At 52.9% G+C, this 27,685-nt stretch overlaps 1 protein-coding gene and 1 long non-coding RNA gene across 2 annotated transcripts in view; one reads left to right on the forward strand and one right to left on the reverse strand.

Annotated features, from left to right (window-relative positions):
• On the forward strand, window positions 1-25,389 carry LOC107321905 (carboxyl-terminal PDZ ligand of neuronal nitric oxide synthase protein-like). The gene is made up of 11 exons (XM_015879364.2): window positions 1-178; window positions 2,306-2,377; window positions 19,117-19,209; window positions 19,833-19,891; window positions 20,470-20,578; window positions 20,683-20,824; window positions 21,109-21,269; window positions 21,980-22,147; window positions 22,533-22,698; window positions 22,831-23,179; window positions 23,651-25,389. The coding sequence occupies exons 1-11, from the start codon at window positions 74-76 to the stop codon at window positions 24,138-24,140; spliced, it is 1,914 nt and encodes a 637-aa protein (XP_015734850.1). The 5' UTR covers window positions 1-73; the 3' UTR covers window positions 24,141-25,389.
• The window catches only part of LOC107321906, an 11,772-nt gene continuing 1,578 nt past the window's right edge, over window positions 17,492-27,685 (reverse strand). The window contains exons 2-3 of the long non-coding RNA XR_001558715.2: window positions 18,032-18,248; window positions 17,492-17,886 (exon numbers count right to left, since the gene is read on the reverse strand). This is a non-coding gene — a long non-coding RNA (uncharacterized LOC107321906). The remainder of the gene's footprint in view (window positions 17,887-18,031; window positions 18,249-27,685) is intronic.

The raw sequence follows: 27,685 nt of genomic DNA on the forward strand, positions 1-27,685 counted from the left end.
CTGCGGGGCCGGGCGCTGCCTGCGGGGATGCCCCGCGCCGCCGCGGCCTGAAAGGCGCCCGCCCGCCGCCGCGATGCCGGTGAAGAACCGGTACAACCTGGTGGACGATGGCTGCGACTCGCGAGTCCCGCTGCACAACGAGGAGGCCTTCCAGCACGGCATCCACTTCCAGGCCAAGGTGAGTCGCGGCCCGGCCCCGCTCCCCGCCTTCCCTCGCCCGGGGCGGCGGTGCGGCATCCCGGCGGCGGGTAGAAGCGGGCAGCAGCGGGCAGCCGGCCCGGTTGGGCGCCGTGCGGGTGCGGGGACCCCGGGCGACGGAGCCGCGACCCCAAAGCCCGCGCACGTCCCCGAGCTCCGCTGCCCACGGGAACGCGGCGGCCCCTCTCAGCCCCGCGGGTAGCACCGCCGGACCCACGAACCCCCCCGACGGCGCCCGAGCGCAGCCACCCCGCAGCCGTGTGCAGGGCCTAGGGGTAATAAGCGCCCAGCAACCGAGAGCTTCACGCTGAACATCACAATCAAACAGGTCCTTCCTTTCTTCCTAGTAATCTTCTCTAAGGCGTGTAACGCTTCCAAGCCTCGCGTGTCTCATCTGAGGGCCGATCAGGGCAGACCCCCCGGCAGGGGCTCATCCCGGCTCTGGTGCCACCGGCAGAACCCGGCGGGCATCCGACCTGTTTGTTCCCTGCACAAAAAGCGGGGCCGGGAGGGCTGCACTTACACACACGGTGTGAGGGGTCAGGAACAGGGACACTGCCATAAAGTTCGTACTGATCATTAAAGATGTTCTGATGTTGCACCAGCACCAAGTGAGCAACTTCAGCCGAGCTGGCACCGCGCGGGCAGCGCGTGTCCAATCCCCTGGATTGCATGAAGAGCTGCATCTGCTGGAGCAGCTCTGGGTTTGCAGGTGGCCAACACTGCCTAGGAATGGAATCCGTGTCTGCTGAGCAGGGAAGGGAGATACATTCAAATAAAGCTTTGAAATACGGATCTTGTGCATTTTGGTTTTCCTGATAAAAGAGCTGTAAGACTTAAACAGGATATAGGCTGGATCTGAACAGACAGGTAATCACATCCTTTAAAAACCCCTTTACTTTAGTGGAGAAAGACAATTAATCTTTGGTTTCTTTTAATTTAAATTAACACTTGCTGCGCCACAGACCTGACAAGAGAAATCTTTATTTTACTTCTTACAAGGCAGGCTGTGCCTTTAACTGAGCAAAACGGGTGTCTTCAGACTGACAGCTTCAGGCACCGGAGCTGTTCTGGTTGTGTGGGGCTGAGCTGGGCACTCAGTGCCTTAGCAACGTGCCCGCTCAGGGCTGCTCGGAGCACAACACAGCCGGCATCAGTGCAGAGCTGCTGCTCTTGGACCGAGCGGGTGCAGCACAGTGAGCTCTGCCTGCTCTGCCTGCTCTCCCTCCCCGCTGCCCTCCAGCTCTGGCTGTGATTTGGATCTCCTGTGGTTTACCAAAGGGCACGGCTGGAGCGGCTGCTCTTAAAAATGCCATTTTGTAAAAGCATCAGAAGAAACGGGTGACCTTTCAGATTGCTTGTGGTGTTTGTTTCAAGGCAGATAAAAGCACAATAAATACTGAGATGGGAGAACTCATCTCTGAAAATCTCATCTCTGCTATGCAAAAGTTTTCAAGCAAAAACCCATTGCACGCCACAAGTGTTACAGCAGAGAACTGAAAGCAGAGCTGTCTGTTAGAAACAGTGGTAGTGTCCCAGGAACAGCCCCATAGCAACGTGGCCTCTGTTCGTACACGTTACTGCACTGAATGTTTGTAGGGCTCTTCCTCTCCATCAGCAAGAAGGGCAGCAGCAGGATGCTGCCTGCATGCAGGACTCAGCTGACAGCAGAAAGGTGCTGGAGACCCACAGGCACCTCCTGCCTCACCTTTCAGCAGAGCAAGGGGTGCTGCTGCCTGCATCGCGTGTCCAGACAGTGAGCTCCTATGTGTGTGCAGCTCAGAGCTTCTTAAAAGCAGTGACAAAGGATGCATGGTCCCATTTTCAGACCCACAGATCTGTGGTTTGATCTGCAGCAGATACTGCCCTGCAGAGCACAGGCAGAAGCACACCCAGAACCTGAGTGGGGTCACCCCCAGATTCAGGAGCCCTATAACATCTCCCAGCATTGGTAGCAATATCTACAACAGGTATTCCCACCAAGTCCCGGGCTAAAAGACTCTAACTGAGCAGGGACTCATGAGATGACAGATGCTGTTTGTTTTGAAGCAGCCTACACCATTAACTCGTGCGTTACCTTACAGACATCTCACCTTCTGTCTTTCAGTACATCGGTAGCTTGGACGTACCCAGGCCCAGCAGCCGCGTGGAGATTGTGGCAGCCATGAGAAGGATTCGGGTAAGTCCAAAAGCACTGAACCTCACCTAGGATAAAGGTTACACTCACTGGAGTGATGTGGTTGCAGTGCGCTGCTCTGCGTTTCCCTCCAGCTCCCCCTTCCTCCGTGCAGCTCAGATCTCAGCAGTCAGCACTGTAGTGCCTCCCCAGGGACTCCCAAGGCATATCAGGACAGAGCTGCCCTCTGTGCTTTGCAGATGGATCACTGGTAGCAAAGCCCAGACACACAGATATCCAGCCTCTGCCAAGCAGGTGTGGGGATGCTCCTCGAACCTCAGATTTATTTTGCCTGGTCTTTGTACAAAACTAGACTTGTACACAGTCTGCTCCACAAAAGCACTCCAATTCACTGACAGTTCTAGGTACTTTATGTCATTATACTCTGAAGTATCAGTGGCTCGGCAGATGTTACGGATGTAAATCCCATTAGGCAAGAGCGGATTCTGCTGCTTACAGAATAATTTGCTGCTTTTTCCCCCATTCGCCAATGCAGTTTTGCAGTTCCTGTTTCTCATCAAGTCTGCCTTCTTCTTCCTCTGCTCCTTTATTCTTCAGAGCAGCCCGTGAGCAGTCACCAGATTTAGCAGTGATTAGCAGTGTGCCTACATCTGCTGCACATACAGCCAGTTCACATGCATGTACCCCAGAAAACCATGCAGCTGCTGTGCCTGACTGAAGTTCTGCATGTGTCTTAATTCAGAGATCGCTCATATGTCTCACATCAGCTGAAGCAGGTCTGCGAATCTTCCATGTAAAGCTTTGAAGGGATTATCCCATTCCCTGCCCTTCCCCCCGCAGTTTTTAACCATCTAATTTTCATTTAGAAAGCACGTTTTAAATGCAGCCTGCAAGTGGTTGGGGAGCGACGTGTTCATCTCCAGCCAGGCTCAGAAATGTCGTTCCCCTTCCTGTGCCCGTTCAGGCTGTCAGCTCAGAGCAGTATGGCAGCAATCTGAGCTGCCTGGTTATTGACAGAGCAGGTGAGCAACAACAGGAAGCAAAGGTGCAGACTACTAAAGCAGTGCGGGTACTGATGTAAATAGTGCTAAGTTTTCATCTGAATAATTTCGGCATTAAATCTGACACTGCGCAGCAAAAGTGGCTTCTTAGTATCTTTAACCCTTGCAAGAAAAAACAGACACTGTTACAATACCAGTTTCAGAAAGCGTTACACTCTCTTTTCACACCTGCTGCTGCTTGGATGGCACAGGGTCCAGCTCAGCGCCTTTCAATGCTGTAACACACTCGGGTGCTGTACAAGGCATGTGACAAACCGCACTGCATTCATGTGTGCTGTCAATTAATCTCATTACCAAATATTTTTAAAGTAGGCATCTTGTATTCTATACTGGATTTTTCATCTTGGAAGCCCTTTCCAAGAAGGGAGGGCTTCCCTTTTCATGTGCGCATTGTACAGCAGGATCTCATTCAGACACTTCCTGGCTGCTGAGCGGAAGATGCTCCTCTATTGAAGATACTTAATTGGCACCGATCCTTAATTAGAGCATAAAGAATGAACTGGGAGGTCTTTGAAGGGAATTCTAGTGCACAGAGTACACAACTTAGGAACAGAGGGAAGATGGGGGTTATTTATGTAGCATTCATTTGCATGCAGAGGCCTGGTCTGTACTGGAGTTTTTTCCCATGGACTCTCAGCAGCACCAGTTGTAACTGGGAGGAAACATTGGAAGAAGCTATTGGTGGAAACCAGTGTTTTGCTACCATCCTATTGTAGGTGGCAGTGCCTGTTTGCACTGCAAGAGGGAGAAGGGTGCCACAGCTCTGCCAAGCATTGGCAAGGGCACGTTCTGCTGAAGCTTTTATCCTTTGTGCGCTCCAGTGTTCAGTTGGAATTCTTTATTGGAACAGAAGAGAAAAGAGGCACAGTACAAGCCCTAGCACAACATTTCCTCTGCTGCCCTATATGCCCTGCAACATGGGAGCAGGCAGGGCTGGCAGCCAGCTGGGCACAGGGCAGCCCTGGCTCCAAAAGGGAGCAGGGAGGAGGATGAAGAGTCCCAGCCCTGCATTTGTTCCAGCCTTTGACTGAGCTGGTTACTCTAGTTGCTCAATAGTGAACTAATACAAGCTCTGCAACCTCCTTCCTCTCCTGCGTCTGACGCTGGTCTGCAGTCTGTGATTAAAGGCTCTTGCCTCAGGGAAAAACCAAGAGCTGCCCAGCACTGAGCTGTGCTGAGAGTGGGATGAGACAGAAGGTGAAAATGTAGCAAGTATACTTGAGAAGTGTACTCACTGGCTCCTTGCTGTCCTGGGCTTTGTGCTGGGCTCTTCTGCCAGTTGCATATGAATTATGCCAGGAAGGCAAGGTGGGATTCTCTGCACGTCAGCACAGCGGGCTGCTTGCAGACTTCTGGACTGGTCTCATCACATTCTATGCTCCCACTGGAGGGAATGCAAATGCAAGAGATGGAGCAGGGAGGCTGCTGGTCATAGCTCCCCATCATGCAGAGCTAGACAACTTCATGTTTGCAGTTCCTCCTGGTGGATTACTAGTTGCATACTGCTGCCATGTTATTATATGATCCTTTGAGTTCAAACTAATCTCCCTACGTCCTCTTGCCCTGACAGGGGAGGTGATGAAATTAGTTTGCTACTTGAATGAGTGCACTGTGCTCTAACAGGCAGATCAGGTTCCAGGTGGTGGCTGTGGGAGCCCAGATCCCTGCACAGTGCAGCCTAATGCTCAAGGCTCATGAGCAGCACCCTGATCAGCACACACACCTGCTGCTGCTGGCCCATGCCATGCAGGGCTGGTGTCTTGCAGCACCCACTGGGGCTCCTGCATTCAAAGCCAGGATGCCAGCACTGGCTTCCTGCTGGAGTTGATTCATCTGCAGACATTTGAGCTTTCTCAGCACTCCAAGGAACTTATCTACAAGATTTCTCTTCCTGCAGAACTCAAATGGCAGCTAATGCAAAGAACATGAAGTCCTTGAGGGCCCAGATAGCTCCATGATTCAGCAGGGCCACCCTCTCCCTGGATACTCTGCTCCTGGCTGCCTATTAGATGAGAACTAAATGGGTGAGTTCCTCCCTTAGCCAGGTGAAGGCTCTCACTGGCGTTTGGAGATGTTGTGGAGCACCAGCAACACGGGAACAATAGTGCCAGGAAAGCTTCACTAACAGAGCTCCTGGGGGTGGCCTAGGGGTAGGGATGAGCTCTGTAAAACACACACAGTCTTGCTCTGTGAGAGCAGGGAAATGATGGCTTTATGTGCAGGGTTAACATTGCAACATCTCCTACACAGTTGCTGCAGCTCCCAGCACTAACGCTGACCGGAGGAGAAAGCCAGCTGGGACCTGCCTGCAGCAGCACCAGTGAAGTGCTGCTGTTCTGAGCTGCCCGAAGAGCCTTCAGGCACAGTGTCCACAGACACCAGACTGCCAGAAGTGCCCCCAGTCACTACACTTTACTACCTTTAAGGCAGACAGTCACCTTCTCTGGAATGTGCACTTATGATTTTACAAAGCCTACAACTTTCAGGGCTGTTTGGAAGGTCTGTCTGAGGCCTGCGCAGGAATTAACACTTTGAAAACAGCCAGATGTTGGGCAGCTTATTCAGTTTAATAATTCCATAAGGCAACAGGCTACTGATGCTGGGCCCATCCAGGCACCAGGATGAACAAACAGGAGGCAGGCATCCAGGCTGACTTGTTTCTTCTGTTAACTGCCATATTTCTCAGGCTTAATGTAATTGAAACGCCTATCCTAGAGTCTAGTATGCCAGAAAAATGGAAACATCTATAAATCTTAGCACAGGACACATCAGAAGGCCTGAGTTCTCCTTGGCACAAGAGCCAGGTTCTCACTCCAGCTTCACCCTCATCACAATTCTTCTTGCTGCACTCATGCTCTTAAACATAGACTCAGCATTTTGCCAATATAGTATTCTGTCAATACAGTATTCTAGTGAGAAAGTTCAGCCCAACCACACAGTAAATCATATTGATTGGCCAAATGTCAGCCAGTAGTGCTGAAGCATGACATGACATCAGTTTATATCCAGATGAGTGGAAGTTAAGAGTCCTTCAGACTCTGGTAAAGCAAAGGAGCAGGAATCTGCGTCTGCTGCATCACTGCAGCTCCTGGTCTGAGGGCTGGGCAGGCTTCACTGGGCAGCTTCAAGGAGAGCTGTGCCAGGCTGTGAACTGCAGCGGTTTGGGAGCAAATAGAGGTGTCATTTGTCTGCTCTTGCTACAGAAAGGGGAGAACCAGGCAGACAGCTGGTGGAGGGCAGGGTGACAGCCTTCAGCCACCTCAGCTTGATTTCTCTCTGAGAGGTGGGACTCCAGAGGCAGACACGTCTGACTGACTTGACAACAGTATTCCTTTAGATCTAATTCTGTCAGCTTCCCTAGGAAGGCTCCCTTCTTACTGCAGGAGAGAAGTTAGCCAGGATTGCTGCTGCACAGATTTCTTTGCCTATAAACTCTTCTTTAGTTACTGTGTTTGAAGCTGAGCTTTCTTTATTCAAAATAAATAAATAAATAAAAGAAGCTGAATTCATAGTGGTCAGCTTTCTTGGTCAGTCCCTGCAGCCTCTCCCACTGTAATTAGATGGTTGGCTCTACTGCAGCTGAAGCACAGGCTCACACGTAAAAGTTCCCCATGCAGTGGTGGAACACTTGCCCTGCTAAAGACCGATGTAGCTGCATGCCAGGATCTGTTGGTTTTGGATGGGAGTCATTCTGCTGCAGTTCCTGGAGGGATTTTCTTTTCAGCCTCTTTGGAAGAGCATCCAAGTGCTCAGCTAATGACAGCCCTGGGCCATGAAAGAAAACTACGCCAATGTCTTAAATTATTTCAGTAGTCTTCAAACTGGCCGTTAATTCTCAGAGTGCCATATGCCTTCCTTTCGCTTACAAGAGTACACTAGAAAAATGGGTGATAGTTCTTACACACTTAAGTGTGTAAAACACAAGCATCTCATGGTTTGCTCCAAACAGGCAGCACAGCCTAAGCCAGCTAAGGACACAGCTGATGCTATGGTTGGGGGAATGCTCCATATGTATGTTGGTAGCCAAGTCCCATGCAGCCTCAAGAGAGCTGTCAGGAGAGCAGGGCCACCTCAGTTCACACAAGGCCTTTATATAAATATTATCATCACACAGTGATATTCACTGATGAACTGTACTGTATAAGATAGTGCCATGCTGTGACCACTTCAACATGCATAAAGGCAGACATCAGGCCTTAAGATGAGAGAAGCACTTCAGACAGACAGGCTTCCCCTAAGCCCATGCATTTCTCTTCTTCCTTCGCCCCATGAAAAAAGGACAGCATATTCTACACCAAAAACTTAACTGGAGAAATAACACCAGAGAATTCACTTAGAAAGAGATGTACAGGAGACCACAGGTAGCTTTTGTCCTCTGCCTACTCTGCATCTTCATGGAGCCCTGTCTCTCTATCCAGTAGCCCACACAGCTCTGTCTGTCCCACTACCTGTTACCTGCTCTATTTAGATGGCAAAGAGAGCAGATGACATAATTCACAGCACCATCCCATATGCCCAGCGCAGAGCTGTGCCCATTACCTTCCTCAGCTCCAGGGCTCCTCTAGGTACTCCCAGGGTTCCTTGCCAGAAGTCATCAGAAGCAGTTTAAGGTTTCTATCACACAAGATTAAGCTAATTGGTTTTACCTTTCTAGGCCCTGCCAAATAGAGCAAGTGTTTTCAGGATGGTAATTAAGCATTAATTGCAGCTGAGTTTAACCCTAATGCTTCATTAGTTTGTTTTCCTCTATTTGTTGCATCTTGAGCAGAGCCTGGAGCATAGGGTGGGCTCTGAGGGCACAGGGAACGCAGGGGTCCTCATGGCTGCGCAGCCCCACCAGCAGGACAGCAGAGGATCAGCAGTGTTGTGAGGGGCTGTGGAGCTTTGCACAGCCTCTCTCTGTGTAGTTTCCAGCCCACGGTCACCTTGGCAGGCTCAAGCACATCTCATCTGCTCTACTAGCTGTACAGAACATTTAATTTTCATAAGCTGAAGCACTGGCTTTAAAAATGTAGCAGCTGCTTTCCTGGAGGAATTCAGTCTGCCGCGTTGTGGCCTAACCCGAGCTTGTTCTGGTTTCTGCTGCTCGCGTTGCCATTGCACAAAGGGAAGAAGCTCCTGCTGAGCTGTTATTGCGGTGGCATCGCATACACTGTTCCTAAGCAGCGCTGCATGGCTGTGGTGGGGAGCTGGCCGTGCTCCGCTTGTTGTGAGAGGAGAGGAACAAACTCCTTTCAGAGTAAGCCTGGCCCCTGCTCGCTGCCTGGGGGTGGATCACTGTGCACAGGGCCACTAAGATCTCATGTGGGCTTGTGCCCTGCTTGTCTGCAACCCACCCCATCTCTGGCCTTTTGCTGCAGGACAGCAGTTAGTTGTTTTCTGCCACTACTGAGCTGTGGGACAGGGCTGGCTGTGACTGCTGCTGGAACACAGGACATCTCAGAGCTCTTCCTGTGGTGTTGCATCATGACCCAGTTTTCCAGCAGGGAGTGGTGCTCAGAGCTGCTTCAGCTCCCGTACTCTGCTCAGAGAGCGCCGATATGATTGATAACAGATGGGTGCGGGGATCAGTCAGTGAGATGTGCCATCTCCAGGCAACAGTGACCTCTCAGTGCCTCTCTGAGAGTGCTGGAACCTGGATGGCTCCTCCATGCGGGGTGGGACAAGCGAGGCACATTCATGTTGTTGTGCATACGAGTCATGGCGGGCTGGTGCTTAGTTGAAGGCCACTGAAATCAGTGGTTGGAGAAAAGCTAAATTAAAGCATTAGCATTAAACAGAACGAGACTCTTTGTCTGATGTTAGACCTTGCCATTGAGGCGGGTATCTTTTAACTATAAAGTGGCTCTAACAATCTTACCATCATTTCACAAAAGCTTTTGAACTCACTCGCTAAAATATCAGCATGCGAGATCTGCACAAAGCTTTTATCTGGTCTGAAATAAAGTCGCTTTTTCAGCAACTGTATTACTGGTTATAGAGTGTTACAGAGATGAAATGTAATGGCTTTCAAATTACATTCTGGTGTAGTGCAATCAGCCATGGCTCAAAGCTCCTTCGTTATTGGTGTCTGAAAAATGGTAATTGAGATGGCAACCAGAGAGGTAGCAAGCAGATTGGATTAGCTTGTTAATGAGGAGGAGCCCTAATGTGAGTGACAGCTGTGTGCGCAGGGCACACACACTGGGGCTGGGCATGGCATGGAGTGTCTGCATGGTGCTGGGAGGGCAGGGAGGCTTTACTCATGCATTTAATGTGTATATTGTCAGCCTTTCTGGTTCTGAGGTTGAGCGTCTGTGTGGCTGAACAGCTGTACTTAATGCCACAAGGATGGGTGCATTTATAGATGCTCCTTTTATAGATGCTGTCCTGGTTCTTGATTAGTGTAAGAGCCCCCTGTACTTTATGGATCACTGTCCTGAGGCACCACACAAAGCAAAACTGAGCCCAGCAGAATAAGATTTGCTAACAAGAGCTCGATTGGTTATGCACTTGTTTCCTTCATTCTGCTTTAGCTCTATACTAAATGCATCCTGAAGGCAAACAGAATCCATGCTGCTTAACATAATACTGTGACAAGCTACTTCATGTTTTCACCAAATAACTGAATGACAAATCTACAGAATAAAAGTCTTGAATGAATCCCTGCGGGCTGGGATACTTTGATGAGAGGGCAGGAATTTTTCAATGGCATCATGGTACTCTTTCTCTACCAAGGCAGCAATTAGACATTCTATAACAGTGTTTCCATGGGCCAGATGGGTTATCCGGACCAACTGGCAACTGCCAGCCTGTTTTCAGGACACCTGAATCACTTCCCCCTTCCTCCATCCTTCTGTCACTGCTAAATCCTTTAAGGGCTTTCACGTAGCCATTCCTGAAGGATCAGAGAGACTCCATAAACACACCTACCCCTCCCCTGCAGCGAGCAGGAAACATGGCACTGGGGCATTTGCTTTGAGTAGGGCAGCTCCGTCCTGTACCCGCTGCAGAACACGAAGCGCTGAGGTTCAGTGACCCCAGGGCACCGTGGGCTGCTTTGGTCCTGCTGCAGCTTCCTGCAGTTAATGATTATGAGGCCTAAACCTCCAGACCTGAAACATTGGATTCTTTCCACGTTTCTGCCTGGGGCAGTGCTGATCTCCTGTTCTCTTGTTTCCCTGCATTCAAGCCCAGGGCAGGTGAAGCTGGGAGTGGGGAATGCTGCCAGGTCCAACCTCTCCCACATGCTGCCCTGTGTTGTGCCCCCTTTGCCCGAGTGCAGCAGAAGCCATCTGAACTAGTGCTGTGTTTCTCATCGTGATTCACTAACCTCATTAGCTCCCCCGAGGCTAAAAGAGTCCTTGAGCAGCTTAATATTCTTGAGTTTGGGAAATGACACAATTAACATTGAATTTTTCCTCTCATCTAGTATGAGCCTTGTTTCCAAATTGAAGAATATAATTCAGTGGACATATTGAGAAATCAGAGATCTTCTCTTCCACAGAGAAGGTTCACTACAGTCTGTTGGCAATTTCAAATCCTTCTCAAGTCAACCAGAACAGCATGCTCTAGAAAATCCCTTACGACCCGTACCTCAGCAGCAGCCCTGCCTGCTGGCTTTACTAAGGAGGCAGGCTGCTCAACAGGGAGCACCGCTCACTGCCTCTGCAAACAGACCTTACAGGCATGGCCTCTATGGCCCTGCAGCAGCTGGCACCTTCCATGCTCAATGGGCTGTTCTGGTTGGAGCTGCTGCACTGCTGGTGCTCACAGACACAGACTTGTGCAGTGCTTGGACGCTCGTAGCTCTGGGCTTTCGGTGAGAAGTGTTTCCTCAAGTGGAACTGTTGGAGATTGATAGTATTAACAGCCACATGGGAAAGGCTCCTTGTGTGGGAATAAAGCAGATTATTTCAGTCCCTGACTCTCAGACCAGGACATGGTAAGGCTGTTCATGAAAGTAGCTGGCACTGAGAAATTGAACAGTTCATCTGCACCCGGGGCTTGAGCTAGCAAAGGGCTTCCTGCAGTGAAAGAGAACGGAGCCTGATCGCACCCAGCAAATGAGGCATGAAACCTGGTCTGCACCAAGCAGCACACTAAGCAGCTCAGCATCCCTCACATTCTCATTCTGGTCTAGTTTGTAATCAAGCGCTTTTTCTGAATGCAAATGGAGGTCAGGTCCTCATTCTAGTTTGAATTCTCTTTGCTCAGTGCTAGAGATGCCAAGTCCAGTTTCCTACATCTGCTGCATGTACGCAGAGAAAATGCTAATTCCTCCAGTAGTGGGCCAGCAGAAACCATGAGACACAGGCAGGATGACAGCACCCAAAATGCAGATGGTGCACGATGGCAAGTTAGAAGCCAGGAGATGGTCCCTCCCTGCAGCATTTGCCAATAGCGAGCACTGGCCAAACAGATGTAGCTTCTCCAGATTTTCTCAACAGTAATCCAGGTTCCTTCTCCTCCTTTGGATAAGAATATGCCAGGTAGACACAAGCAGCATATCATCTCTCCCCAGCACGCAGAAGTCACAGAGGCTGTAAGGATGGCCCACCTGGGAACGAGGGGTTGACTTATTCACCACTTGGAGCACAAGGGACTTCTGTTCTCTGCCTTCCATACGTGACACCTGCCTTGCACTGAGCCTCAGGAGCATGGACGCTTCCTCTCCATTATAGCACACAGTGCAGCTCTCCCAGCCCACCCCCTCCAGCTGCCTTTGCCTGGGCAGAATTCACACTCTCTCTATCTCTGCTCAACCAAGATATGAAACACTGTACGTAAGAGAACAGGAGACCTTCTTTTCCAGGGTCTCGTCGTTGTTGTTTACAGAGAAATATAGAATTACTTGAAGGTGTCTCAGCGTGTAATTGCAATTTCACTTCTGAGGGTTATTTCAGGTGAACATGACCTGCTTCTGATGAAATTAGCACTTTTTGCCTGTAGTAGCTCAGCAGCTTTGGGATAAGAGCCACATTCATGCACACTCAGTGCTTGGTACATGAGAGTCCTTGGAGGTAGAGTCCCAAGACACTACTTCATTACTGAAACTAATTAATCACTCAGGCTTAAGACAGGGAAGAGCTGATCCTCCAATCAGCTGCTGAAGGACACCACGGCACAGTAACAGAAACACTTGCGCACCACAGGCACCAGGGGCTCATATCAGGGTACAGGTGTATTGCAGGGCTGTTGTGGAGATCACCAGCGCAGAGTCTGACTGTCACACAGCTCTCCCTCCAGCTGCCAGCCCCCCTTTGCAGATGGGCAGCACTGCAGACAGAAAAGGTAATTTGTTTTCTCCTGTAAATGAATAGAGGTAGGGAGGGACCCAGCCTCTCTATGAACTAGGGCTGGCAAGAGCAGGACAGAATAGCTGTGTGTGGGAAAGCTCCCTCTTAAACCTGGGGACAGCAGGGGGCTCCTGGAAGTGACAGTCACACAATGGTGCTTTTGTCAGAGAGGCACCAAAGGCCAGATGATGTCACCTTGCGCTGGGCTGTGTGGCTGCTTGTGTGCCTCAGGATGGGGCTCAGCACATCGCATCTCTGGCAGGGAGGAGGCAATGAAAAGGCTGCTTTTATCCCACCATTCTTCTAAGAAACAGGCAAAGAAGCTTTGTTCCAGAACAGCTTGGCTATTTTCAGAGGTGGAAAACCCCAGTGAGAGAGCCATTGCCTGTACCCCACCAGTTCCCACCCTCTGCAGCAGCTCTGCTCAGCCCTGGGTGCATTGCTCCACATCCATTGGACTTGCTTAGAGGAACAGCTGAACTCTGTCCACACTCTTTGCTTTTGCTTTACATGGAAAGATCATGCTATCATCAAAGGCCTCCTGGAACTCCAGCAGTTGGAGATGTCTTAGGGATAAAATTTGTCCCCCAGAAAGCAAAGGTGGCATGGATAAAGGCAGCCCTTCTCTCCATCTCCCCCATAGCAGCATGGGACAGGGTCCTTGCTGCTCTGACAATTGCTGGTTGGGCTGTGGGGATTGCAGCCTCACAGATGACCACAGGTTTGCACACGCTGTGCAATGGGGATGTATCATGCTCACCAGGTGCTGGAAACTCCCAATTTCAGCTCTCTGCTCTGCCTTGACTTGCCAGGTGAACTTCTGATGAATCATCCTGCCTCAGTTTCCCATGCCAGGACAGCAGTTAACATCTACCTGTCCTAGGGAAAAGCTGTGGCTCAGTGTATGTCTGCAAAAGGACGTGAGGAAAGGAAAGCTCTGCCCAGGGGAAAGCCTTCGGATTAGTCAGCTCCCGGTGCTGCTGGTTTTGAATATTTATGAAAGCAGAAAATTGTCAGACACATTTTGCTAAGCTGTACAGCTCCTTTCCTCAAAACAAGTCTTCCGAAACAGTGCTTATTTACCTCAATTTCTCTATGGACCCTCACTCCACCAGGGTGAGGGACAGAAGCCTGGGATGACGGTGTCTGTGAGGGGATGCAGAGGCTGTACAAGCTGCCTGAGCTGAAGCAATGACAAAGCGCTTCCTTTTAATACAACTGAAGCCTGCAAGCTGTTGTTGGGAAGGAGCATCGAGAATGCTCAGTCCCACAGACTGCTTCTCTGCAGCTTCCAAAGCACTGGCCCATGAGCAGCATGTGGTACAGCAACCTAGCGGTGGTTTTTGCTTGACCCCAAGCACTCTTGGGGGTGTTTTCACTCACATGTACCATCCCAGAGATTGCCTCCTTAGCCAAAATAGGAGTTAGCACAAGGCAGCCAGGCCAGGCATGCCCAGCATTCCTAGTTGTGCTTCTTCCAGAAACCCTGGTCCCCTAAGAAGCATCATAAAAAGAGACAGAAAATGCCTAAATCCCTGCAGAGAGCTGAAGCATAGCCAAAGCCAGGATTAAGAGGAGCCAGGCCAAGCTCACATGCCCTTTTCCAAATACAAGCAACTTTCAAGAGGGTACTCTAGATGTGTTTATGAACTAAGCCAGGAACCAGCTACACACAGCAGCAGTGCCCTGCTGCTAGACCAGAGCTTCGGGTGCACGTGGCTGCAGAGAGCTGCAGCATAAGCCTACCTGCATGGCACTGACAGTGCCAAACTGGGAACTCCACAAATACGAACACTTTCCTAGCTTAAGTAGGGCTTTTGCAATTTCATCCTTCACTCCTTCCCAATCTTCAGCATAGCTCAGCCATCTGAGACCACACTGGGAAGCCAGGATCAGCAGGTCCATAGCCAGGCCTGGCTGCAACTCACCTGGAGACCAACATACCCACACTACAGCTCCAGAGAGAGCTGCAGGCCCAGAGAGCTGAGCTTAAATGGAGTCCACAAACCCTGTGTGTGGGTGTGAATAGAGGCTCCAGATGGGTCTGGTCAGGACCGTTAGGGCCTGTTGTTGCTCTCAGGATCCTGGTACTGGTGTGTGTTGTCCAGGTGGAAACAAGAAGCCTAATGGCCAATGAGGTGACCTGTGGTCAGAGCAGAAAGCTGCAGAGCAGTTGTTGGCTTTCCACACTTCTCCAGATAAATGTAAACCTGGTAAACCTGTGGACACTTGTGTCACTGTGAAGCTGACAGAGTGAGAAGGGCTGGAGGTGTAGCACAGCTCAGCAATAGAGCCCCAGCAATGAGCAGGTTGTGGGGAGGGCTGAGGGGGGCTGGTCTCCAGCTGGATCCAAGTGCTGGGGCCCATCATCCTGGGGTCCATCCGCTGTCTCTGCAAATGTGCCTGTACCTCTGCTCCCTGCTCCCATCTTCGCCACCGCCGGCCTGCTGGGCTAAGTCAGGCCCAGGAGACACTTCTACATACCTTGGATGAGGTGTGTTGAGGAAACATTGAGTCACTGAGATTTTTTCCCATAAATCCTTTCATCACAGATATCTGACAAGTTGTCTCCAGCTCCTGCACCTGAGCAGAACCGCCACGCAGTGTGCAGCAGCCCCACGGAGCAGTCACCTGGGGCTGGCCCAAGGCACAGGGCTCTCCTTGGCAACACTGATCAAAGCTGAGGCCAAGCACAAGCTGCAGCTCAGGCCGTGGTCAGGGCTGTCAGCACAGCTACCACGCTCCAGCAGTGCCCGGGTCCCAGGTCACAGCAGGGCCGGCCTGCAGAGTGCATGCTGGGGGGAAAGAGCTCATTTAAATGAGAAAAAAAAAAAGACTCTGGGTACTTTGCCAGCATTCTCCTCGCCTATTGTACTCCCTGCTCGATTTCTGCTTTCCCCTGGGCAGTTTTATGTTTCCAAGGACCATAAATTCTTATTTTTCCACTGGGCAGGAGGTGCGCTCTGGGCCGCGCCGCTTCCTGCCGGGCTTTGTGTGCGTGTTGCCCAGCTACTGTGCACAGCCCCGGACTATGCCCAGTCCCATTCACACCGGCCATGGCCCCGTGGCCCCACAGAGGATTCCAGTGGTGCTGGCTTTCCAGGAGGAGCAAAGAGAAGGGCAGGAGCCAGCGGCTTCCAGACAGAGCCCGCGGGGCTCAGGGTGACCCGTGTGGGTGTCCTTCTGGCAAGGTGTGCAGCAGGGAATGCAGCGTCTCTCCAGTGGGATTTAAGGCTGAGCTGCAGCCGGTGGCACAAAGGGTATGGGAACTGACAGGGCTCATTTGTCAGATCCAAAGCACCAGTAATCTGCACTTGCTGAGAGGAAAGCGCATGGGGTAGCGGTGGCGTCATTTCCAAGCAGCAGCCTTCCAAGCATCAATAATTCAAACAGAAGTTGAGATAACACCCTGTCCCCATGCTATTCGGGTCAGTTTGATTTGATGGTAATAACATTCCTGAACCTGAAATACTTGGATTTGCAATGGGATAAATTCCTAGCAGGGCAGTCAGACAGCATCAGGCTGTGGTAGGACATGGAGAGGCTTCTTGGCATGGCAGGGTTGGGGTGGCATGGCCAGGGTTGGTCTGACCAAGGTCCTGCTGCAATGGCAGGGACCCCACAGAGCCTCGTGCAGGGGAGCAGGGCTGAGCACAGGATCCTGCCCTGGGTTCTGGGAGGATCCTGGCACCTGCAGCTCCCTCAGGGCTGTTCCTTCTGCTCCGTGTTGATGGGAAAGGTGCACTTCATGGACAGGGGCTGCCTCCAGGACCTGCAAACTCTGCTTTCTGACAGTTTTTATTTGCATACCGAAGGCCCTGATACCTTCAGTAATTAATCACATTAAGAATTGCTTCTGTGAATAACTCTATTCACACAAGTTGTTCATAGTGCTGGAAACTGCATATGATTTCAAATGTGGATTAGCCCATCTCTTTCATCAGCAGATGGAAGCTGGTAACTGCATGTGTAATTTATCTCTGCTTGGGTGGAATTATCAGATGAAATATGCATCGCACACTGCCATTAACATTTCCAGTCATACAGTCTCCAGCTCTTGGGTGAGTTAATGTTACATGCCAGCAGTGTGTGGGACCATATGAAAGGCAGAGACTTGAACGCAGGGATTTAAAAGCAAAAATAGAAAGTATTCCAGGTCAGATGCATCAGAAATAGAATTAATGAAGTTGCTAAATTAAATGAGATGCAGTGCCCTGTTTGACCTGCATTTTTTTATAAAATGTCCCCTCGTGTCTCCATAGCCAATAAAACCGCCAGGTTTGCCCACTGAACCTCCACTGACAGGGGCAGCTCCAGATTCCTTAACATCTAGAGAGGGTTTTCCCATAGGATAATAGAAGCAGCAAGAGAATAACTACTGAAACTCAGAAAGCAGCAGAGGAAATGAACACTGCTGTGTCTGCATATCTGAGAAACAAAAAAGTCACAGCAGTTCAATAATAGGCAATAAATGCAGTGAACAGACCTTGCTCTGTGGCAACAGCATAAGGTGAGCTGGAGCTGCACGCCCACCTGACACTGCGCTATTTGGCACTGCTTTGTTTCATTGGCCTTTTTGTCCTTATATAAATCACGTTTTATTGAAATACTGACTCCTGTTGGAAGGGCAGCCGTGAGGCGACTAAAGCTGCATCCCATGTATGCAGACATGCGAGGGTTCGGCGCCCAGCAGCGCCCTCGGGGCCGTCCCGCAGTCGGGCTGTGCTGCGGTACCGGGAGGTTCGGCGCTGCTGGCAGCCCGGCCGTGCAGTGCCATGCTCCCGGCTGTTCACTTTCTGTCCAACACAGAAAGACAAAAATACCTCTGCAAAACCCAGACTTGGACTTCGCTTAAAGCCTCTGAGTAAAGAGCCTTGTTTGAATGTAATTGCACCCCTGTTGCTACAAGGGGAAAATACACTGTATTGCTCTCTCTCTCTTGGAAAGCTCGGCTAGTATTTTCCCAGCCATTTGTGTACAAAGAAAGATAAATAGCTGTTTAGCGGGCAGAACAATCTCTCCGGGTTTTATTGACATTCGTGCCAGCAGCTGAGGAGCAGCGGCTTGGCAGAGCTGAGCAGCATGGGGGGAGCAGCCGGGGGGACACGAAGGGCTGGAGGAGCCCAGTGCTAATACAGGACTGATGTGTGCTGCCTGAGCACCGCGCTGTATCCTTGCTTGCCACCTCCTCACCCATTGCTGTCACTCCTCCCTATAAATAAAATACATGTATGGCGAATTTAGCTCCAGCTTCACGCACAGCAGGACTGGAGATGGATTTTTAAAGAGCTTGACTCCGCGTAGTAACTCATAGGGAGATCAAAAGGCTACGGCTTAATCAGGGGTCTGTCTAATACCTTCAGAAGCCTGATGCATGTGAATAGCCATCCCATTTTCTGCCTGTAAGGCCAGTGTGGCTCACAATGGGTGCTGGGGAGTTGGAGAGCCGTGTTCTGTTCAGCAGCTCCTGGGCAATGCACCCCCAGCACCGCACTCTGGTCCTTCAGTACCTGGCTCCAGAGGAGTTGCCTGGGCTCCCTGCTGTGTGAATCACTGCCTGCAGCTCCTCCGACTCTATCAAGAGATAAGGTTGCTAATTAGGTGTCTAATTACGCAGTGTAGGTTAGCTTCAGTGTGCTCTCTGCCTCACAGACTGGGATCACTTGTGCTGTAGCTGCACTGTCAGGTCTATGTGCTGCTGTGGGTGAACTGAGGATCTGGGCCAGGAAAGCTGGATTTCAGACAGGGACAGCAAAAAAACGGGGTGTCAAAATGCTGTTTGGAAGCTGAAAATTGGGCCTGAATTGGGGCCAGCAGGGATCAGCACAGTAAATAAACATCCTTAGAGTAGAGGGGCTCTGCCATTCTTCTTAGTTATCATCAGAAGCAGCATTTAAAAGCCATCGGTTTAATTTTCAACACAAATGGAGCTGAGTTCAGTCTGCAGACACCTGCAGATAAGGAGCTGGGTTTTTGTCCAGAGATCCTGAGCACACTGAGGTTAATGCGATTATGTCCACGACAGATATAATTGCGTTACTGCCACCCATCTGGCCCTCCCTGCAATTCAGAAGTGATTTTATATTCGCCATGCACTGCAGCACTGAAATACAAGGGCACCGGAGATGCCATAAATCACTGCATGACGTGTGCTGCCACCGCCACCTCCCCAGCCAGACACTGAGCACGTTCCCACTGTGCCGTGCAAGGTGCTTCAGTACCAGCACACCAGGAAATCCCTCCAGGGTCTGAACTAACAGTCCCCAGCTGTGTCCTGCACAGTTACCTGCAATGGTGGTTCTGCTCCAGCACCGAAGCCCCTCACTGTCACCCTGCTATCAAACACGAGAACATTTCCATGTAGAGCACTGACAGTGCCGCACAGTTCCAGCTGCCCTCCCTGCCCCACCTCTCTTCTAACCCGTGCTTATCTTCCCATCAGTATGAATTCAAAGCCAAAAACATTAAGAAGAAGAAGGTGAGCATCATTGTGTCTGTGGATGGCGTGAAGGTGATCCTGCGCAAGAAGCAGAAGGTGAGGCTCCTCCCCATGGCTTCGGCTGTGTTTGAGTGGCAGAACAGTCAGACTGGTAACCAAAACCGGGCTTTTTTTAACAAGCACACAGAATTTTCACAAGAAAAAGCCTTTACTTTTCACACACACACAAAAGATAGCAAAATCTCGCTGAAGAAAGGTGGGGAAATTACACTGTGGGAGGATGATTTCTACCAAAGAACGTCAGGCTTTCAGGAAATGCAGTTTCTTTTCCTCGTTAACTAGCAGGCTTTCTCAGCTGTGCAGCCCCTCGCCTGCTCACACTGTGCACAGCCCACAGCTGCCCCCGCTCCCCAAGCTCTCACTCAGAGCCTTGCCCCACAAAACGAGTTAATCCTCTGCATATTTGATGCTATAAATTAATCTTTAGGACAGCCCTCAGGCCTGGAGGCTATGATCAGATGACCAGATATGATAAATGATCAAAGAAATCTATTTTCATCCAAGATATCGACTAAACAGCCACTGCTAATGCAGTCAGGCTGCAGCCCTGCCCCAGGCTGGGGACAGATGTGCCTTTTTCCATGGCTCCTGCTCATGGGAGTGGTGGAATTTGGGTCTCTCCAATCTGCAGTAATTTTGCTTCTGCCGTGTGCTTGCAGAGAAAGGAGTGGACGTGGGATGAGAGCAAGATGGTGGTGATGCACGATCCCGTGTACAGGTATGTGTTAGGGCTTTGCACACCCAGATCAGGTGCTCTGAACCAGATGTATCCTGCTTGCTTTCCAAACCCCAAGAAAAAATGATTGAGGTCACGAAATTACTGCCGGTGGGAATCTCTTCTATACATTTCTGCCAGTGAAAAGACTGACTGAGCTGGCTTTGAAGCCGGCACACAGAGGTCACTGAGGGACCTCAAGAGGTCCCTTCCACCCAAACTGCTCTCTGATGTGAACACAGAGGACACACGAGCTTCCTGGGGTCTGCCTGTAGTGCATGGCTATCTGCATGCCACGAGCCTCTAAAGAAGGCTGTTGCTAAGGCATGACTTCTCAAAGGGAACAGCTTGTACAGAATGCAGTAGGATAGCACTGGCTTTTCATAGCACCTGCTATGGGATCTCTGGGTATTTTGGAGATGAGAAGCTTCATCCAGAGGCATCCTCTGCCCCTCTGCTTGGTGGCAACTGTAGGCAAAGCAGCAGGACTCTGTCCTGAGTCTTAGCAAGCAGAGGAGCCCATGAACTCTGTCAAGGGACAGAACTTCTTATATGTTTAACTTCTCCTGTCCCTCCCCCAGAATCTTCTATGTGTCTCACGACTCGCAAGACCTGAAAATATTCAGTTACATTGCAAGGGACGGTGCCAACAACTCCTTCAGGTGCAACGTCTTCAAGTCCAAGAAGAAGGTGGGATGCTCCGTGCTCATGCTCAGACCCTGGGGTGGGCACCAGGAGGTGATGGGCTGCCCTGGGACCCCAGCGCAGGGCTGACCGGTGCGTGTGCTCTGCAGAGCCAGGCCATGCGTGTGGTGCGCACGGTGGGCCAGGCCTTCGAGGTGTGCCACAAACTGAGCCTGCAGCACGCCCTGCAGAACGCTGACGGCCAGGCAGACGGTGCCAGCGACAAGTCAGCAGAGGAGCAGCCATCCGAAGGTGACATTCTGCAGGGTCTGGGCAGTGGTGGTGGCAGAGATGCGTTGGGGTGAGGGGGGCTGCAGTGATGTGTCCTCATGGGACAGCTGCAGTGACAGCGAGGTCTTCATGTCAAGTTGGGCTGGGGGCATGGCTGATCCAGCCTGGGCCCCATGAATGCAGAGGCTAAAGCAAGCCTTGGCTATTCTGCATGGGCTGTCATGTCAGCCCTGCTCTGAGCCCTGGCTGGCAGCCACCGTCTTGCAGTGGGGGGGCTCTGGTTCATTTTTCCGTTTCATTTTAAGTGCACCAGATAAAGGGCTCCAAGATCACAGATGTGGACGAGGTTGGCCTTGACTCTGATGGCATCTGTGTGTCCGAGAAGGGAGCAGGAGAGCTGTCCATTGCCAGGGGTGAGCTGAGCACACTGAAACCTGGACAGGGCTCCAAGGACAAGAACTGCCAGGTAAGGGCCAAGTGGGGGGGGGACACACTGTTGCTGTCCCTTTGCTCACAGCTACAGGGAGAACCCCTGATTTCCTGGTGCTCTGCTCTGGCTGCCCCCAACCCACAGCAGCAGCACTTGACCAGAACCCTGCTCCATGGCACACAGCCGGCTGGACAGCAACATCCAGGTAGCAGGTGGAGTGGAAGCGATGTCCTGCTGAAGGCCATTTGCATGCCGTGCAGGCAGGTGTCTGGTCTAGTCTGCAGCAGTTGCTTGGCCACGCTCCAGCAGCAGCCGCAGCACACTGCTGCTCCCCACCAGCAACATCCCTCAGGGCAGCCCCTGCTGCAAAGGGGCTGAGGGTGTGCTCGATACTGGCTGTGCTCACGCCGTAATGAATAGCCGCTCTGCAGAGCTGTTTGAGGGAGTGATTCCTGGCTGCCTTAATGGCATTATTTCATTTCACACAATTGTATTGCTTGCAGGGCCTGGCTGCAAGCAGCTGCAATGAAATGCATTCATTTGGATTTATTTCCTTGGCTCAGGAGGCAGGGCTTCACTGCGCCTTTCCATTTAGATGCAGGTGCACTGCTGACCTGGCTCCGTACTGTGCCAGAGCTGTGGGGGCAGCTGTGATGGGGCCCCATCAAACACCCGGGGAGCCACTGTCTGAACAACCCCAGCATGTCCCGAGCCATCCTCTCACCGTGCCTTTGTCTCTGCACCAGGACACCGAGAGCTGCTCCCTGTACCCAGCCGGCTCACAGCAGCTGCTCAGCCCGGGCAGCCCCTGCTCTTCAGCCTCCATCACCCCACTGGCCTCCCAGCACTGCCTTCAGCTGCTCCAGCAGCAGCTCCTCCAGCAGCAGCAGCAGACACAGGTGGCGGTGGCTCAGGTACACATCCCGCCTTCCCTTGGGCAGCACCAGCCCTGTTCCTCTCCCTGCAGAGCCCGGCTGGGCTGGTTATACATGGGAGTCCACGGCGTTGCGTAGCGCTGTCCCTACAAACCACCAACCCTACGAACCAGGGATACTCCCATCGCGGCGTGGGGACCAGCCCCCTCCCACCCCACTCAGCGCTGCCCCTCCAGCCCCTCCCCAAGGCCCCAGTTCCCCGCTTCGGGCGGAGCGCAGCAAGGCCGCCAGGGGGCGCCAAAGCGCCGCGCAGCGCCGCGGGACAGAAGGGGAGCGGGGGAACCGGGGGAACCGGGGGAGAGCGGGGAAAAGCTCCGGGGGAACCGGGGAAGGCTCCGGCCCCGCAGCCCCGTCCCGCCCGCAGGTGCAGCTGCTCAAGGACCAGCTGGCGGCGGAGACGGCGGCGCGCATCGAGGCGCAGGCCCGGGTGCGGCAGCTGCTGCTGACCAACCGCGACCTGCTGCAGCACGTCTCGCTGCTGGTGCGGCAGCTCAAGGCGCTGGAGAGCCGGGCACAGCGACGGCAGCCGGGTGAGAGAGCGCGGGGAGCGGGCACCGCCATTGGGTACCGCTATGGGGCACCGCTATGGGGCACCGCTATGGGGCACCGCTATGGGGCACCGCCCGCGGCTCCTCACCCCCGCCGTGTCCCTGTGCCCGCAGTTGACCGCTCGCTGCAGAACCTGTCCCTGGCGCAGTCGCTGTCGCTCAACCTCAAGAACCACTACAGCCTGGACATCGCCCTGCCCTCCACCTCCACCCCCGCCAGCGTCCTGGGCAGCCCCGTCGCTCCCCGCTCGCTGTCGGCGCTGGACGCCGGGGATTCCTACCTCAACCTGGTCGGCCTGGAGGGGGCCGGGCCTCGCTTCGGCAGCAAGGAGGGGGCCGAGGGCCTGGCGGGGCACGACGGGCTCAGCCGGCGCGTGGAGGGCTCCGAACTCAGCGACATCGCGCTGCTGAGCGGGAGCGGCCGGCAGAAGGCGGAGGACGCGGACAGAGGGGACGAGGACAGGTGGGGCTCCCGATGCAGCAGCGCCCTGCCCTGTCAGCACTGATCCGAAGCTAACATGTAGAAAATGAACCTTACAGCTGCCCCGAACCGCACAACGGCACGGCAGCAGCTGGAGGGGTGGGAGGGAGAGCTCTGTGCTTGGCAGAGCTCAGCTCAGGTTGGGGACGGGCAGTGCCAGGTCTGTGTGCCGGCTGGGACAGACGGATCTCAGGAGGGCAGAGCCCGGGGTGGGATCCACTGCGTGTGTGCATGGGGACAGGGATGGGGGATGCTCTGTCCTCCTGTTCCCTGGAGCAGCTCAGCCAATGCCGCATCCTTCCCACACGCAGCTCCAACATACGCAACTGTGTGTTGCACTGAAGAGACCCAAAGAGGCATCTGTGTTTTGGAGAGCCCAGGGCAGCTGGACTCCCCCTGTGTGCAGGTACGTAAATCCTTGCCCATCAGCTCCTCTTTGCTCTTGCTTCCCAGGCGGCAGCAGCCCATTCCCAAGCTCAACCCACCACCGCCCATCCTACGCAAGAGATCAAGCAAGACCTCCCCGAGCCTGGAAGTGGACATCAAGTCTGAGAATACTGCCCACATCAGCCTCCCCAGCCCCAGTGTGTCTGGCCTCACCAGCATCACTGCCTCCTCCCTCACCCTCCTGGACCCTGAGACAAGGACTCCTGCACAGAGCACTGCTGCCAGCACAGAGCCCCTCCCTGCTGGGACCTTCCAACGTGTTCTGAGCAAGGACAGGGCTGCAGAGAACGGGCACACATCCCCTCCATCCAGCATCCATGGCCCCGCAGACAGCGATGCCCTGAGCAGGGACTTGGCTGCACTGCTGAGCCCCACGGACAGCACGCTGCCCTTCTCCCCTGCAGACAACACCTGTTTGCACATCAGCTTCTCAGAAGATGAGCTGCTGGAGCCAGAGCTGGACACTCCTGTGGGGCCCAGCAGGGTCCCTCCTTAGTCGGACACAGCACTGGCTGGCAGGCAGTCCCAGTGGCTCTTTCTACACCACTCCCCAGCACGTGCTGGGTTACAGGGTCCCTGCACCCTGCCTGGGTCAGGTTCCTTTGCTGTCCCTGCTCCATACATCAGCTCCTCCTGCCACATGTGGGTTGCAGCACAGAATGCAACCTGGTCAGCTGCTGTCCCAGTCTGTCCCAGTTCATGCTGGCTTCTTGCTTTCCCTAGCCCTTTTGTGCTCTGTCCTTCCCATGGACAGCGGTGCCACGTGGGTCTCTGTCCCAGGGAGCTCTCACCTCTGCTGCCTGGCAGAAGCACAGATCCCACTCTTTACCACATCCCTGGCTGCTGCAGACAGCCCGAGGGCCACCATATCCTTCCCACTGCATCCCCAGCCCCAGTGGGGTGGCCTCGGGAGGGAGAGATGCAGACACCTCACTGCCTTGAGACCGGTCCTGTTTTGGAGACAGCAGCTTCACTGCCCCACTGCTGTGTCCCTATGCAGCATTGCCACCACTGCCTCCCTCCAAAGGTGCCTTTTCCTATGCTGTGGCACCTACTGCCCACACAGACTGGGGCCGCCCTGCGAGAGGCTGGTATGGGGTGACTGCCTATGGGGGAGATGGGCAGCCCCATGCCACAGCAGGTGCTCCACACATCTTGGGGTGGCAGAGGCGGCTGCTCCATGTGCTCTGAGCGCTCTGGGGCTGCTATGTCACGTTGAGGTGCTATGAAATGGTTCAGTGTGAAGTTGGAAACGTGAATGTCTGGGGATGAGTTTGCAGATGGAAGGTTTAAGGAAGAAATCCAGCCCTGCAGGGAGAGCCAAGGCAATGCCCGGTGCTGCCACGCATCCCTCAGCACAGGCTGGAGCAGGTTCTGGGGAGGGACCCTGGGGGGGTGATCCTCCACTCACTGTTTGCAAGAGGAGGTTTGGGAAGGTGCTGGAGGCTGGAGCTGGGGAAGTGTCAGGAGATGGAGGCTCAGAGCAGCCGCTCTGTCCCAGGACAGGGAGTGACAGAACCCCAACAGCACAGCACTGCGGGGCCCCAGGCTGACCAGGAGCTGATGGCAGAAGGCCTGTGGATCTCCAGCACTGCTGAGGACACGTGATGGGAGCTGTGGATTTGTAAAGCCGTGGTTGGGCTCCGTGTTAGCGTGGTAGAGACGGATCAACCACTCCTTAGGAAATAAAGTACACTGCAGTTTGGTAACTGACTTTTAAAGAAAATAAATGCCTCAAATTTGCAGAGCTGTGCCATGTTCTCTGACCTACTCACCGGGAGCATCTCGTCCCCCAGATCCCAGTGCTCCTGGGCACAGTTTAGTGCTGAGTTTTTCCAGTTAAGTAACATCCTACCCAGGAGTCAAGGCAGCTGCGGCCCCATCCCTGCTCCATTCCCCTCAGGGAGGGTCCCTGCATTCCCCTACTGTCACAGCCCCAGTGCAATTGCAAATCCCAGCTGCTCCCCCCACAGTGACAACAAGAGGCCTCATGTCACCACACAGTGCTACATGGGGCGCCAGGTTCCTCACCAGTGACACAGACCATTCCCAGAGCATCCCCTGCCAGCACACAGCACTGACACTGCCCCACAGCCCACAACTGCAGCCCACCCTAAGAGCTCTGGGCTCTGGGATGGGACGGGGCAGCCCTCAGTGCACATATTGCCCATTTTCATTCCCCAGTTTCTGCTCCCAAACCAAACTCTGGCCCACAAACCAAGCTCAGCCTGGGCACACAGGAAAGGAGAGATCCAGGGGGTGGGATCAAGGTGGGGACAGGAACCTGCAGCACCACATTCCCAGGCAGTACCTGGTCCTGCAAACCTCCAGCAGAAGAGGCCAGAGGTGCCCTTCCCAGGGGATGGAAGCAAGCAGCCATCTGCATGGGGGGGCACACGGGGAGGGGGCACGTCCAGCCCCGTGCTTATTGTGCTTCCTGCATGGGAAGAAAGTTTTTCCTCTGCTGTCTGGTAAGCTGCTAGCAATCATCAGGCAGGCAGGTGGTAAAGATTCATATCCATCAAACAATGCTATTTAGTTTGTAACCTGTGACTAAATCTGGTGTTAGCTTTAATTTCAGAGTCTGCTTTAGGGCTCGCTTGTTAATCTCTATGCAAAGCAGATGAAATGAATATGCAGCATTTTGGATGTAATTGTACGGCTTCAATTCAGCACTATAATTTTCCAAACAGGATCTTGCAATCAAGCTTCTATTCATTAGTGTATAAACAATTTAGTTTCTCAGCTCTCCAGTATGCCAATCATTTCAATGGAGTGAGCATCTCTGACAAAAAGAGGAGGAAAGTTTCCTTTGTGTAACAGAGGTAAAAGTTGCTCTATACTCAGGCAATTCCTGCCTGGCAGCCCCCAGGCCGGTTCTATGGAGGCTGCAGCATCCAGGGGCCCCTCAGCACCAAACGCTGCCCATGGACAGCACCTCCACATTGCAGTGTCAGCACCTCCCCACCAACACAGCCCCTGACCATGGGTGCTTCTACCACTGGGATCCAGAGGTGAGCACGGACCCTCAGGACACAGCCAGGTAGCACCATGGGCAATCCCCACTGCTCCAACCAATGTGTCCAGCATGTGGTTGTGTTGCTCAGAGGCGAGGTGGGACCAGAGCCTCAACAAAGGGAAGCGCCATCGGCAGAGCCGCTCCTCACAGGCTCCGTTTCCAAATGAATATCGACAGCGCTAATTACAGGCCGCCATGCAGACAGCTTATTAGCTTGTCACAAAAAGACGGTATTGAACTCAAAGCCCGCGGTATTCACGAAGCGCAGCAAGACGCTCCCCAGACAGCACAGCGAACCAGGCAAGCGAACAACCTCCAGCAAAACTAATTACTTCCTGATTGTCTACGGCCACCCACTGGGTATAATAGTATAGACTAAATTTGGCATATACATAACTAAGCACTCGGCACCAATTTGGCATACAATAATCATCCTCTGTGTTGCATAATTAAAATCTGATCATTTGGAATAATCATTTCATATTCCCAATGCTGGGTGAGGACTGCACGGCAAGGCACAGGGGGTGCAGGATGGCTCGTATGGTGCTGCCCAGCCCATGGGCACTGCATGGCCTGGGCTGTGGGGTCACCTCCATAAGGACCTCCCCAAGTCCACCTGGGACCATCCGTGCCCATGGCCAGCACGCAGCACGCTGACCTCACACAGGCAGGCTGCTGACCCCACGCCTGTCCGGCCCCATTGTCATCTCATGTCTGCTAAAGGCGTTTGGAGAGATGGGGCAATAAAAAAATAAAATAAAACAGAACGTGTGTGTCTAATCCATTAACTTCCCCTCGCGGGCTCCCCCGGGGATCCGGCGAGGAGGAGAAAGAATATGTGGATATTGCACGCGCCCTGGCACTTTGTCCCTGGGCCAGCCCTGCTGCTGGCCACTGCCACAACTTGCGCTGTCCCGGGCTCATAAATCAGCACGGGTGACAGCGTTTCACAGCTCGCTTCCCAGCCAGGATATTGCCATTCCTGCTGATTACACAGCCAGAGCGCGGGGGAAGCTGCATCT

Source organism: Coturnix japonica, chromosome 17 (genome assembly GCF_001577835.2).
Source record: "Coturnix japonica isolate 7356 chromosome 17, Coturnix japonica 2.1, whole genome shotgun sequence".
Lineage (NCBI taxonomy): Eukaryota > Metazoa > Chordata > Aves > Galliformes > Phasianidae > Coturnix > Coturnix japonica.